General features: G+C 34.9%; 1 protein-coding gene across 2 annotated transcripts; it reads left to right on the plus strand.

Annotated features, from left to right (window-relative positions):
* The first annotated feature begins 1,681 nt into the window (after nt 1–1,681).
* On the plus strand, nt 1,682–14,849 carry Pex1 (peroxisomal biogenesis factor 1). Of its 2 annotated transcripts, XM_018456709.1 has the most exons (17): nt 1,682–1,876; nt 3,567–3,782; nt 3,863–3,977; nt 4,635–5,021; nt 5,646–6,231; nt 6,574–6,788; nt 7,218–7,374; nt 7,667–7,829; nt 8,343–8,502; nt 8,915–9,237; nt 9,635–9,699; nt 10,205–10,264; nt 10,595–10,781; nt 10,874–11,047; nt 13,908–14,020; nt 14,142–14,234; nt 14,312–14,849. In XM_018456709.1, exons 1-16 carry the CDS (start codon nt 1,784–1,786, stop codon nt 14,212–14,214), a joined length of 3,087 nt encoding a protein of 1,028 aa, XP_018312211.1. In that variant the 5' UTR covers nt 1,682–1,783; the 3' UTR covers nt 14,215–14,234; nt 14,312–14,849. The 2 variants fall into 2 exon arrangements, with proteins under 2 accessions (XP_018312211.1, XP_018312210.1); XM_018456708.1 differs by lacking the exon at nt 14,312–14,849 and having other exon boundaries at nt 14,142–14,238.
* The last annotated feature ends 475 nt before the right edge of the window (nt 14,850–15,324 follow it).

Genomic DNA, 15,324 nt, shown 5'->3' on the forward strand with positions numbered 1-15,324 from the left:
TCAATGACATTACGTTGTAAAAATATTAAATCTAATAAAGATTCTTTATCTGCGTCAGAAAAATTCTTTTGCCTTTGCATGTTTTAATCTGTAAAAAAAAATAAAATTTATAATGTCATTTTATATTATATAAAGAAACATATTATATATATTTATATTACCTTTTAAACTTTTTTTCACATGTATAATACACTGTTTATTGCTTCCCACAAATTTCAGGTTAGAGCCAAGAGGTTACGAGAAAATATGTGTCTGTTGGTCACCCTGCTAACTTTAACCGTCGGTTAATCTAACCGTGGTTGGTGAAATTGGCCCTTAGTCGCCCCAAAGAGAAATAGAATTAGAAATATATAGAAATTAGACATACCTCTTAGCATGCAGTAATATATAATTGTGTGTGGATAAATTATGATGAGGATAGACGGTGAAATAATTTTACAAGTAAAACACATTTCTTCGTCTAATCAAGATTTTCTAAATTTTCGGATACATACCTTTTTTGCAGGCCTTTTGTCCATTGCGATTCATTTTCTGAACTAAAATATCTCACCTCATTTATATTTGCCTCTTGGGATTCCTTGTATCTCCTGTTGTCCGGTTTGGCGCGCAGATTTCGCGGTCCACACGGTACGACATCGTTACATTAATCTAACCTAATGGCTACAGCACTGCGCGCTCAGCTGTAAACAACGCGCATGCATGAGTGCGGGCCAAGTCTGGCATCACTGTTCACACTGCATCCGATTTTTGTCGTACGACACTCTGCATCCAATCAGAAAACAGGATTCCGATAATACGAAGTAAAATTCATCGATGCGGTGTGAATCCAGCATGAGGATTGCAAATTGAGGATTAGAATTCAGCCAATTAGAACGAAACGGATTAAACTTAAAATTACCTGATTGGTCGAATTCTGACAATCCTTAATTCTCGCAATCCTCAATCTCCAATGCGTAGTGTGACACGGGCATAAGACGTTAATACGCCCCTCCGATTGGTTCGTGACTTCTTAAAACTGTACTAAGGCCGGAATCAGACTACGCATTGAAGATTGAGGTTGAAGATTGAAGATTGAAATTTGACCAATAAGGACAAAGAAATTTTAGCTCCTTTCATTTCGATTAGTCAAATTTGAATTTTTCAATCTCAATGCATAGTCTGATTCCGGCCTTAGCGGTCTTGAATATAAGTTCTATGAATATCGGCCTTACAGCCTTATCACTGTTGCTACTGTTTGTGGTAGATGGTCCTTAAGTCTCTTAACTAAACTCTTCATTTCAATGAAATATAATAGCTCATTAAAAGATAAATACATATTTATTTTATACAAAAAAAGTTTCTTAAGATTTTTCTTTTACCTACTATTGATATTTTCTTACGATGATAATATTCTTTTTAGACAGCATCTATTTTTTTTTTTACTGAAACATGAAGTTTTACTATGTTACAGCTTTATTATAAAATTTTTTATGTAAATCGAGTTTATTTTTCAAAATATTTGTTTATCAACAAAATATTTTGTAATCTTAATTCAACTAATTTGAATAAACATCACTATATGAATGCTTTATTCTGTGATTTGTTGAATTAATATATTCAACAAATAAAATGTAAATTATCGGTTCGATAAAAAAAAAGGACAACTCCCATCCTCAGTCGCTGTATAGAGAGTACAGCAGCTACCTGGTGCAAAGTTTATTTGATTTCCTTTACAGAGAAGCACGTCATTAGACTGTACGTTTCATTCGTTCATGGCTGTGCGGGCTGTGTCGTTTACGTCGAGATGCAACACGAGTATTTCGTCGTGAAGTACATTGCGGCGAACAATTGCTTCGCACATCTGTCGACTACCTGGCTGCACCGTTTGGAAACTAAGGTTAGCTCTCATTTTACGTAATCAACGATCTCTATTCTCTGTCATCAATACTCAACTTCTACCAACCATGGTTGCGTTCGGAAACATCATCCGGGATGCGTTCCAAAACTTTACTCGGTCGACTCTGGCTGCGGTCTACTTGACGTTACAAAACGCTTCGTTTCTAGCGTCAAGCGTTTGAGCGACCAATCAGAACAAAGAATTTTACGAATTGACTAGGGCTCGCTATTATACGTTTAAACGAAAACACGTTTACACGTATCTTCGAAAAACGGAATAAAATTAGAGCCCTAGAATTGACTAATCAAAGAATGCTTCGAAGCGTTTGTAGTCAAGTGGACTGCAGCCTAAAATGCCATTTATTGGCTACCGCGTCACATTTTGCCGCGCGGCAAGCGTTTTCGCGTCCAGTGTGCAGGAACCATATGGGTGCCGTCACATTCTTCATCCAAAGATGAGGATAAAGAAGTTTTAGCTCCTTTTGTTTTGAATGATCTAATTTGATTGCACCTAATGGCCTTTAGCGAGAAATTTCAATACAGCAAGCACCATCTGAGGACGATATAATAAACTCGACAGTCGATAAAAGCGCAATCTTCAATAAAATAGTTTTTATCAGAATAATGTATTTCAAGATTACGTTTACATAGAATTTTTACATATTATTTATTATTATGTTAAATTTACACGAGTCTTTTTTATGACGATACAAGTAATACAAAATATGTAAATTATTATAATTTGGATAATACAATTAATACAGAAAGAAGTAATTAAATATAAGTTTTATAATTGTAATATTTAATTTTAATAATTGGTACATTTGATTCTAATATTGATAAAAATATATAAGCGAGATATAGAAACTTTATTGCAGTCGCGTGTAATGAAAAAAAAATATAAGCTTTGATGATCTATAAATTGTTTACACAGATGACATTACTAGTCATCTAGCTCGGAAACATCAGACGATTTGACAGTTCGGACAGTTCGAATCTTAAGTTCGAACGTTAAATAGTTCGGACTGAATGTATGTTCGAACTATTTTCACCCATTTCGGAGCTGAAAGTTCAAAATTATTACATTTCGAACTCGGATATCAAGTCGTCCTCAGGATCATCCTGAATATGTCCAGGATGGCTCAGGATATTTGTAGGATAATATCAATAAATATAGGAATTTTATTATATAAGAAGTATCAGACTACTGTTTCTTTTAACTTAAAAATTTTTTAAGCCTGTTGATTGGCTATAGAATAGAGAGATTCGAGGGCCTCTCTGTCCTGTACATATTTGTTGTACGACAAAAACGCACAAATGAAATAGCATCCTCAATCTGCTTCTCACCCTGATGGAGTGAACGAAAATGTTCACGAATCGTTAGTACTCTAATAATGGGTCTGAACGGAGATAACCCGCGAAACGCATAGATCATAACGCTTCTGATTATATAAGAAATTATGAAATAATAATAAAATTAATAATAAATTAATTTAATAATAATTCATAATAATTAACAATATAATAATATACGAAATTCTTTGTATTTCTTGATAATATTCCCTAATAGCACAGATCTCCAAGGGATGTTCCAAGAACATTCAGAAGATATTTCTATGTCTTAAGAACGTTCGCCAGAACATCCCTCGAACAAAATGTGCTATTAGGATTATACAGCAAAATGATTACAGGAAAATGCGATCGAAATATCACACAACGGAAAAAAATACTATCTTTCTTGCATCGCTCGCGTTAATAATGATGAAACATTATGTATCGGGGCAACATTCGCGAGAAGTTTGAACATCCAAGAGGGAGACGAAGTATTCGTGTCTTCTGTGAAAAGCGTTGCCTCGTTAAGCAGCGTTCAGATTGCACCTCACACGACAAGCGATCGCGAGCTTTTGGTACGATAATTCTTACAGATCGATTTATTATATTATGCTAATGATGAATGAATTAATCGATTGTTCGTATTCGGTAACAGGAATTACAAATGGAAAGAGTACAATCGAGTCTCCTAAACCAAGTGAGAATCGTCGCGAAAGGACAGCCGCTCGTGGCGTGGATCTCAAAGTTTTCCTTCGTGACTTTCATTGCGGGCAAGTCGCTTGTTCTTCGTAATATATTTGAGTATATAACATTATAGAAATAGTGCTAATTATTCTCGCTTACGTAAATGTTGAATGATTGATCTATTTTTATCTTATCCGTTTTGATATTATCATTTTTAGAAAGTTGTTGAATTATGCAAAGGAACAATTTCTGGTTGAAAATGGATAAATCAGAATTTCCTGGTTAATTAATTAGAATTCTAGTTGAGATAGCTGGAATTCTTGTTGATATAATATTTCTGGGAAAATTTACTAGAATTCTTGTTTTTACCGGAATAATTATATCAATTAGAATTCTAATTATTTAGACTAGAATTTTAGTAGATTTAACCAGAAAATTTTGACTCGTCCATTTTCCACCAGAATTACTGTTTAATCCAACCAGACCATTTTTCTCAGTGAAGTAGTCAAAGTAATTGATGAAGTCATTTGGCGTTATTAAAATATTAACATATATCAGGATATATAATTTTAACAGCATGTATCGAAATATGTAAGAATACATTTTAATATATAATATTAATAATATTAAATGATTTCATTAAGTTCTTCAAAGTTGAGAGAATATAAAAACATATCTAAATGTATTTTTAATATTTTAATGCAAAGGATATTAAAAAGATATTCTGTACGTGATCCTTGCAGAGGATTCAGAGCCGAAATTCGCGTATGGGCTGCTCGAGGAGTTCACAGAAGTGCACGTGCTTGATGCAATCGCAAGCGCAACGATAAAGGATGAGGTCGTTAAAAAGAAGGCTAACACGAAGATAGGAAATCCTTTGGCCAAGATCTTGCCTTACTTCGCCAAAAGAAAAGATCATCGCGATTCGAGGGACAACGCCGCAAATTATGCGTTACTGCAGAGCTTTCGCAGTAGAAGCGCGCCTCGCGTGTTCCGTGTGTATCCTCTGCCGGATTTCCGGTCCTCCGATCAATTGAATGCCCATGACATGATCCTGCGAGGTCCCTGTCACGTTCTGATTCCGAGGAGCTGTGTGCCGAAAAACATAAGACCGAGCGGAATAATAATGTGTAAATTTATGACATAAAAGAATTTTATTTTGTTTAAAATTCGCGAAAATTAATTCTTTATTGTATACAGAAAGAATAATTTTGTTGAAGTACTTACGTATAAAAATTAGGTACAGATCTGAAAATAATTATGTTGGATGCTCAAGTTGATTGCTAGAATGTCCAAATTTTTTGTATTATTATTATGATCGAGAGTTTTACATAATTATTTTCATAGTTCAATATAATTGAACGGTGGCCAACAGCCTTGATCAAGTATAAGATTTAAAACATAAATAAAGACAAAATAACAAGTATACATTGTAAATAAGTATAAAGTAATAATCGAAATCTGTGACAAAAGTTTACTGTGTCCAGAGTTGGGCAAAACTGTAATTCAATTAACAATTACAATTTACAATGTGATTCTTAATTTAATTAGTAATTATTAATTACTAATTGAATTAAAAATTACATTGTAAACTGTAATTGTTAATTGAATTACAGTTTTGCTCAACTCTGATTGTGTCCTATTTTTGTTAACTAAGACTATATTTTCAGATCTGCATCTCTGGCGCAGTTTTTATAAACTTCAGCAAAATAATTTTTTCTCTACAAGTAGGGCTTAAAACCATTCATTCGCAGGTAAAGTCAGAAAAGTGCCGGAAGATCGGCAGTATGTTAACGTCACCAGTACGAATTTCCTAAAGGATGATGATCCTTCTCTCAAGCCTCCGCAAGAACTGGTCGCGAGGATTTACGTTCTCGAAGACATTTTGGACAAGTGCTCTGCGTCGCTAGACAGAGAGTATTTCGATCTGAATTCGATCCACTCTTGCATGTACGTGTCAGCGAGTTTGAAGATCACTTTAGGATTGAAAGTCGGAAGCAGAGTGATCGTGCAGATGATCGAGGGGGATGAGTCACCGCCGAGGCCATCGTCGGTGAACGTTTTTCCTTTCAATCAATCGGTAACGCCGGAAGTTTTCGCAAATTACGTGAAATTCCATTCGAGACACGAGCCATTGTTGCTTAATTCGGGTGCGACGATTTTACTCGAGGATGGCGAACGGTGCGTCGTACGAATGTCACCCGCGGATTGCAATTACGCGACGATAGATGGAAAGGATGTGAAAGACTTGGTCGTTCTTGTTTCGTCGGATCCGAGCGACGGGAAAATTCCTCAGAACTGTCCTGAGCAAAATTCAAGAATGGAGAAAATTTCCACAAGGTAGTGAGACGTATTATGATATTTATATAGTCATAAGTCATAAATATAAAGTACTCTAAATTTATTGCATTTTTTTTGAAAAGGTGGAGCAAAATAAGAGCAAATGGAGAACAAAATATAAAAAATAAATATTATTTTTCAATAAAACTGTTTAATTTCTTTTTCGTTAGAACGTTTACCTCAATTGTGAGAATGCTTTATATTTATGACCAAGCAGTAATTAACTAATTACTGTTAATAATATAATTGTGGCCTTGAATCATCACTCGCAAGTACTTAATAAATCTGATTATGAGTCAGACTTATATATCGTGTCAAATACCGATGATAAAAAAATTACAGGTGTATAGAGGATATCCTTAAAGATTGCGAAATCGCCCTTGATCTCAGCTTGGGTTTGCGAAGAGCAGTGGACTTCCGGTACGATCGGGAAAACATTCTGATTTGCGGCGCCATGGGTTCCGGCAAAACGACCATTTACAAAAAGCTAATTGAATGTTATTGTGAGGCACCATGTTTCGTACACACGCATGTGATCGAATGCAGGTCGCTAAAAGGTAATATCTCTATATTTTTCCCGCTCAATTAGCTGCTATATCGTAATGAATTTTATATAATCTCTATCGGACTTATACCAAATCTTCGAAGGATCTTTAAACGCAAACGCTTATTTTTTTTAATTATAACAAATCCATTAAAAAAATTCATGGTAATTGTATTTCAATTTATTATAATTTAGAAAAAACATTTACTGTATTGTTTCATTTATAAACTTTGAAGTTCGCTTTAGCACAATTTACTAAAGAGTTGTTATATATTTCTAAATTTACATTTGAATTAAATTTACATTTATATTATAATCAAAATAAAATTCTTTTAAAGAGATTATGGAAAATTAAGAGATTAAGAAGGCAATTTGTCTTCCAAATTTCTACCATATTACTCATATCTTACGGTATTTATCAAACACAGCAATTATTAATTAGGCAAAAAGGTAGAAACAATGCAGAAGATCATTACGTCCGTTATGAATGAATGCGTGTATTATCAACCGTCCATACTGTTCCTGGACGATTTGGAGAGCATTACCAATGCGTCATTAAATGACGAGGAAAATACGATAGACGCGACGAACGCTTCCAGGTACGCAATTGCATTTATTGGTTAATTTAAGCCGAATGATAATTGTTAATTTAATTGAATAGCGAGGCAAAATTCACATTTCTGATAACCAAATTGTTTGGTTTGCAAATTGATGCTCGTGATTATTATTCATACTATTCACAGGTATAGATATAGATATTATTTTTCAAAAATTGGTTTTTGAAAAACTAATACAAAAAAGCACTTTCCAATTAATTTTCTAATGTGAAGTGCTCAACCATCGTCTTGATCGATAAGAACCCTTAGTTAACTGAACTTAAACTGATTTTAGAATTACCGATATGCTGATCAATACCGTCACGCAATATCAAGAATTTCATTACATCTCAATCGTCGCCACTTGTGCCGATGTGAGCAAAATCGGTTCGAGATTACGGCCAACTAGAGGAGCGCAGTTTTTTAGGACTGTCTTGCAAATTCCGAATCTCGAGAAGGTACGATCGAAATTATTTCGAATTATTGCGAAAAATAATATGAGCGAAATTTAAGGAAAATCGACTTTTTATAATACGTTTTTACGTAAATTAGTAGAAAATTTAAAAATGTATGCAGGATGCGGTAAAGATCGTAACAACACTTGAGGATAGATTCCTGAGATTATTTTGAGACGATACATTATGATTATGTTATATATTTGTATATTGTGTTTAATTTAAATATTGCAAAATTTGATTTTTAGTTCGTGTCGTCTTTATACGAAACTCGATCGATCCAATTTAGGAGTTTGTTTGAAAAGAGGAACGGAGAGAAAAATATATAATGCATCAGTTATATTTATATTTTCTAACTTCTCTTTTCTTTGTGCCATTAATATCTTATTTGTCGATTTGCATTTCTCGATTAACGTGTCTTCGTATTTCCGCACCTTCTTAATTAAACTCTCCCTATCCCATGTCAGTTCTCTCGTTGATTTCTGCGTAACACTAACTCATGTCGTGGCTAACCAGGTGGATAGAATCGATATTTTGCGATTAACGCTCGAGGACAAGTTGTGCGTGCCCGGAGACATGAATTGGAATTACTATGGAAACAAGACTGAGGGCTGGATGCTCCAGGATATCGTCGATCTGGCGGAGAAGGCGCGGTTCGTCGCATTGAAGCGCCATGGTAACGAGATACACGAGTGATTATAAAAATATCAATGAATACCGCAGTAATTTTAAATTAAAAAATTGACTGAAAGAGAAAAAAAATTAGATTTAAATTTTCTAGCTCTAGTATGCTAAGCAATAATAAAAGGAAGAAAGATCAAATAAGAGCAAATAATTATATGTAAGAAATTATTTGTACGAATTATTTGTAGAAAAAAATTATTTGTAAAAGCAAGTGGCAATATACTTAACAGTGATGATTTTTATTGTAAGATGATCACAAACTATTTCACTATCTTTTTTATCTCAAGTTCAGAGAGATTTTTTCTTAACTTGATTGTTTTTATGGAGATCACTGTATTCTCAATGTGCTACATATTTTTTAACTTAATATTGTATGCTATTTACTCATTTCTATCTACTTAAAGCGGCAGAAAGATTGAAAACGCCGATTATCGTGACGGAGGAGGACGTTAACATCGCATTGGAGGATTTCACGCCGATGTCCTTACAGGGCGTACAGTTGTACAAAAGTAGCGGTCATTCTTGGTCCAACATCGGCGGACTGGCGAGTACAAAGACCTCTCTTACGGAAATTTTGCAGTGGCCGCTCAAGTACCCAGAGATCTTCAAGAATGCTCCAATAAAGCTCCAGAGCGGTGTCCTGTTGTACGGGATGCCCGGCACTGGGAAAACTATGCTGGCCAAAGCGATCGCCAGCGAGTGTGGTGTGAATTTGATCAGCATCAAGGTAGAACTAAGACTTATTTTTAATCGGATGCAAAATGAACTTCAATTTTTCTTATTTTTCTTTAGATCTGCTGGTAGAATTAAGTGGAGATTAAATAATAATGGAGATAATTAAAGTGGAGAATAATTTTATAGTTATAGTTATATATATATATATATATATAATGAAGACAGCGAAGTTAATTTTTTAGAAAACCCAGCTTGGCAATTTTTAATTAGGCGTATATAAATGAAACTTATCGGTAATTCTTAATAATGTTTTATTTACGACGTTTATTTTATGTTTCAGTTCACACTTAATTAAAATAATAATTTAACTGAATTTAATAATTAATGACGATGATACATATGCGATGATTCTTCCGTTATTTATTAAATAATATTAAGCTTTATTTTAGGGTCCAGAATTATTGTCGAAATACATAGGCGTCAGTGAGGAGTCTGTCAGAAATGTATTCGAAAGGTATAATTCCTCACAACATTTTACTGTTCTTTCAATGTTGAATTTGTGTGGACGGGTTTAAAAAAAATTATATTATTCGCTTATTATATTATTCGAAAGAAATTATAATGTCATAAGATGCTTATTAGCATCGATATCATTAAATGCTTGTGAATTTAATTTGTGATATTACTATCTTAATTTTAGTTCAGGATTGCGTATTAAGACTGAAAATTAAATTGGCACGTAGTTTACAGAACCAGTTATGTATATAAATTCACACAAGAAATATTTAAGCACTAAGATCCGCTTTGTTTTAATATAGTAATTCTTAATTTAATTAGATTTATTCTCATCAGTCTAAATTTGTTATCATATTATATAAATTCATAATTATAGAAATATTATTAAGTGTGCAAGATCTAGCCTAAATAAGGCATTTTTTATTTACAATTAGTTGTGTTGTTTAATTATCGGCCCAATCTCATTTAATTATTTATATATTATATAATATATTATATTATAGAGCCCGTCGCGCCAAGCCATGCGTTTTATTCTTTGATGAATTCGACAGTCTTGCACCCAGGTGAGTCATGAGACAAATGATTGTACAAAATTTACCTATCCCATTTTTTATTTGTTAGTATCCTAATGATAATAATGATATAAATGTAACATAAGTATTCTATTACATTCTCAATATTATTTCTATATGATGTTTGGTAAATAAATAACTAAATAAACTAATATATTCATAGTTGTCACAAATATAGATACATATATACAAATATATATCTAGATAATTATCGGAATTTATATTTCGTTTTAATTTATCTTTCTTTTATTTTCAATGTGTAAAAAATATGCACTAATTTTTTTTAAATCTTGACAAACGTGTGCATTTTATTTTAATTAGGCGCGGACATGACAGTACGGGAGTCACAGATCGAGTAGTGAACCAACTACTGACGCAACTTGACGGGGTCGAAGATCGCGAAGGGGTAGCGGTCGTGGCAGCATCTTCAAGGCCCGACTTATTGGATCCGGCTCTTCTGAGACCAGGACGTCTCGATAAGTATTTGCATTGCCCTTTACCGAACGAGGTAAACATATTTTTTACAACCTTCTCAACTTAGCGCGCGACTTCATATTAATTATTATCATTAATAGTTAATACTTACTTTTTATTTCACAGTTGGAAAGAGAAGAGATTTTTACAGTTCTATGCAATGCTCAAAATATAGATACAGCCGTGCTGGATCTGAAAATATTAGCCCAGCTCTCTGACGGATTTACTGGGGCTGACATCAATGCGGCGATTACTTCGGCGAAATTGTCAGCGTTTGAGGATGCTTTGGCGACTGCTACGGTGAGTGTACTTGATACTTTTTTTTTCACAGAAATAAATAAGTCTAAAAAGTTACCTTTTCAAGAAACAAAAACACTTCTCATCTTCAAACCATTGTATAAATATGGTAATTTTTCTCCAAATATATAGATAACACATAATATATAGATATGAGAATAAAGTTTTATTAATATTTTGAGTTTGATTAATATTTAGGCTTTTATTAATATTTTGAGAGCCTATATAAAAGAAGAAATAAAAGACTTCTGAACTTGTTTTTAGTTCTTGTTATCTCATGTTTTACATTTACTTTTTTTCATATTAATATTAATAAAAATGAAGAAGGAAATATATATTATGAAGTATAAAGCAATAATTTTTTCATTTTTGATTTACAAAATTTTACAAATGGCTTGAAATAAAAACAAATCCTTTGCAAATGTTCAACTCTTATTATATTTTTTCCTGTTTTCTGTTTGATTTTATTGAAATAAAATTATTATTCACGACGTGACGCTAATAAACGATTTGGCAGATTAAATTGACAGATTAAAAAAATGGACTTATTTAGTTCTTGGAGAAATCTTTCATTTGTATAATAATCTTCTGATTACTACATGCCACTGTACAGCTTCGCGATCAACCCAACCGTAACTAAAGGGGATTAATATTAATTTGTACATTATTTGTGTGCTATTCGTTAATTGATTTAATCAATGAGTCTCGTTTGTTTGATCATTGGTTTAGATTGTTTAGAAATTCGGTATCTATCATTTTATTGTTTGTACATATTGCAGAAATAACTTCTAAATATAAGAAACGTAAAATAATGTTTATAAACACAAAAAATGTAAACAAACAGATAAAAATCCTGCGTATATATATATCTAATCAACTTTCAATGATAAGTTCGAGAAAGATATTCGGAAATATACGATTTAGCTAGATAATTTCAGTTGTCAATTCGCGATCTTTCAAATCGATACATTGATTCGGACTCTTTTGCGGAACAGCAGATCACCTCGGTAATGGTCGAACCGTTTTCTTGTTGTTGTCATTGTCGTGGTAGTGTCTGTGCAACGCCGTAATGAAAAGCGCTTCTTGAGCGAATCACTCCCGAGAATCATTTGTAGGGTAGCTTCCGAAGTAAGATAGTGCGTAATGACGATAATATCGTTAGGTGTGCACCCTACGGTGTGCGTACACACGGGGGCGCGCCCGGGCGCGGGCTGGTGATACGGGGGAGATCGAAGGGGGTTGGTGGAGGGGGCTGAAGGTGCCGCGATATAACCGAGGAAACGTAGACCAGGTTTATTAGCACACGGTGCCGAGAGCGCCGGGCGACCGGGCCACCCCCTTCGGCGCTTCGCTTCATCCCCCGGTCTCCCCACGCCTCGCTGAACGTCGAGGGGGTTATTATCTTATGCGTTATAATGATACACGGTTTAGGGCCCCGCAGCAGTCCTGCAAGATCGAAAGCCAGACAGCCATTCCACTAGTTATGGCGCTCGTTAATCTCTCAGACGTATTCGACGCGTCTATCATCAACCCTCGCAAATGCTTGTTTAATTGTTTATTTGTTAATCCGCTTATATAATTTTATTTGTTTACTTTATTAATCCAATTTTAGCAATTTTTCTGCTGAAAATTAATGTATAATAATTATTTATTTGTTATGTGGTTTATATGTAAAATAATTTTGGAAGTTGTTAATTTATAATTGATATTGCATAGTTTGTAAAGCAGTTAAAGGTCAATTGAATCGATTGTCATTTTGACATGAATTGGAAGGTCATTTCTTGATTTTTATTATCCTCATTTTCTAACTTTTATTAAAAAAACATGAAAATATTAAGAGCGCACGATTGCATATGATCTACGGAGATATCCGTAAATTCAGCGGTCATTCATTGGTGCGTGCGTGTGCACCTGATTGAATTAATCCAAATTAATCGGGCCTGCGTTAAAAGGTAGGGAGCGTCTTCGAGGTATACGAGGAACGAGTGGCGCGGCTCACGGGAAGCTATTAATTAATACGCATCGGAGAAAACGAAGTTACAGGGCGGCACTTACCTCCCGGAAGAACGCGAGTATCCAAACTGTGCGTCTAATTAGCGAGTGAGTTTCCGGAGAGCATGACGCATCCCGAGAGAAAGATATAGAGATAGAGGGCGAGCGAGAGAGAGAGAGAGAGAGAGAGAGAGAGAGACTTGCTGTGATAAGTGATTATGCGGATAGGAACATGGGAGGGTGTCTTCCGAAGTGGCGCAGGTTGTGTTTAACTCCAATAATTAATTCAAATCGCTGCTGTTAACGCGCAACATTAAGCTTTTGCAGTATTTGCGACAACTCGACAATATTTTTTCACGCGATTAGAACAACGAGTGGTGATAGATGTAGAGCACATGTTTTGTATACGCAATTAAAGTAGAAATAAAAATATTATTTATATATTTTTAGATATATATATATTTTTTTTATGTAAGATGTATTTCGTAGATGTATTTTACTCATATAGAGTTTTACAATCGACCCAGTACTGGGCAAGTACTGATTGCCATAGTTCAGGTACTAGCCTAGTATTAGGTCTGTTTTCTACAGCTGAACTATAAGTGTACACTTTTGGAACTTAAAGTGAAATAAGCATATGCTTAATATTTGGTAAAAGCAAGACAGAAAGTTTCGGTGCACTCTAATGCAAGAACAAAAAACAGACTAGTTTTGGATTAACAAAACCTTGACCGTCAGTTGACAGTCATAGTGCACTGTTAATTAAGCGTTGGTTTCGTTGTAATCGCTGGCAACCTTAATATATGGGTATATAGATATATTAAGCTATTGTATATTTTCTCTAATATTATATTTTGCTTATCGATGACAGGACGGCAAAGTCAATGAGACTGCCATCAAAGTTACGCAAACACATCTCGTGGAGTCTGTCAAATTGACGAGACCATCCTTGTCCACTACCGAAAAGTTGAAATATATCAAGATGTAAGTGACCGTGCATGAAGAAAATTAGAGTAATAAAAAATTTAACTAATCTGTCTTAAAAAATTGAAGTCACGTTACTATATTTAATTGTTATAAACTATACTATATTCTATAATTACAGTTACGCTCGGTTTTCCAAGGGAGACAACTTCACGGAGGATGTGTTGAAGAACCAGAAAGCGACACTGGCTTGATCCGAATCTTTTCTTAAATTGTAAGCCAAAGTTTTTCAGGAAGGAAAAAAATATATTTTCGTACTGAAACACGAATCATTTTTTTTTCTTTGCTCAGATATCTTAATCATTCAAACAGAGACATGATGTCATAAAATACGTATAATAGTTGGAACGATGATTAAATCGATGATTTGCTGTCTGTGTTCTTCGGACTCGAGGAATCGAGATCTCGAGTGAAAATCCACACCCATCCGAACGTAACTCGCGGCGGAGATTTTACCAGGTAAACCCGATGGCGAACCGCGGCGGCAGCTCGCGAGGGCGCGAGCTCGAGGAGGCGGATGTCGCGCCGGGGCAAAGTTAAATTAAATCACGGGCGAAGGCAGCTAATATTGTAGTTTATCTGGCGGGACATTAGCGCGGTGAAATATGCGCCTCCTTCGCCCCGGCGAACTTAAAATCAAGATCTTAGACGAACTTCCCAGCACCCCTTTCCCTTCCAACCCCCCTCGCGAGACGCCGAGACGCCGACGTCGACGCCGGCGCGTCCTTCCTGCTAAGTCGCGCGTGAAAATACTAATTATTATACCGATTATTAATACGAAAAGTTGCCGGCGCTAAGTCGGCAAGCACGAGGAGAGTCGTGGCAGAGTTTCGCGGGGTGGCCGGAGGGAGGGTCGCGCGAGCATCCGGATTACGCTTCGCGCTTACGCTCGGTTACGAGGAGGAAAAGTGGACCTCGACCGAGGCTAAGAGCGCATCGCGCAGCGACAGATAATGAGTTTGCTAGCGTAAATGTGAAAATATAGAACGTAACCGTATTGTTATGCTGCATGTTTCGTCGAGACTCAGTTTATATGTTACGATCGTAGACTTCGGTATATAAGAGACTTCACGTTTTCATTGAAAACGTAAGGGTAACATTAGTAATTAAGAGACAGCTAGACAGGGTGTTTACTGCAATCTTGGTAAAAAAAATTCCCTGAGAGTTTCCAAGTATTTTTAGTCAAAATTATAAATAAATTTAGAAAATTGTTTAACCCCTTCAGATCCAGCGCACATTGTAATGTACATCAAATTTGAAGACACTATCCATTGAAATTATTTAATTCTGTTGACATCTAAGAT

Source organism: Mycetomoellerius zeteki, unplaced genomic scaffold (assembly GCF_001594055.1).
Source record: "Mycetomoellerius zeteki isolate Tzet28-1 unplaced genomic scaffold, Tzet1.0 scaffold592, whole genome shotgun sequence".
Classification (NCBI taxonomy): Eukaryota; Metazoa; Arthropoda; class Insecta; order Hymenoptera; family Formicidae; genus Mycetomoellerius; species Mycetomoellerius zeteki.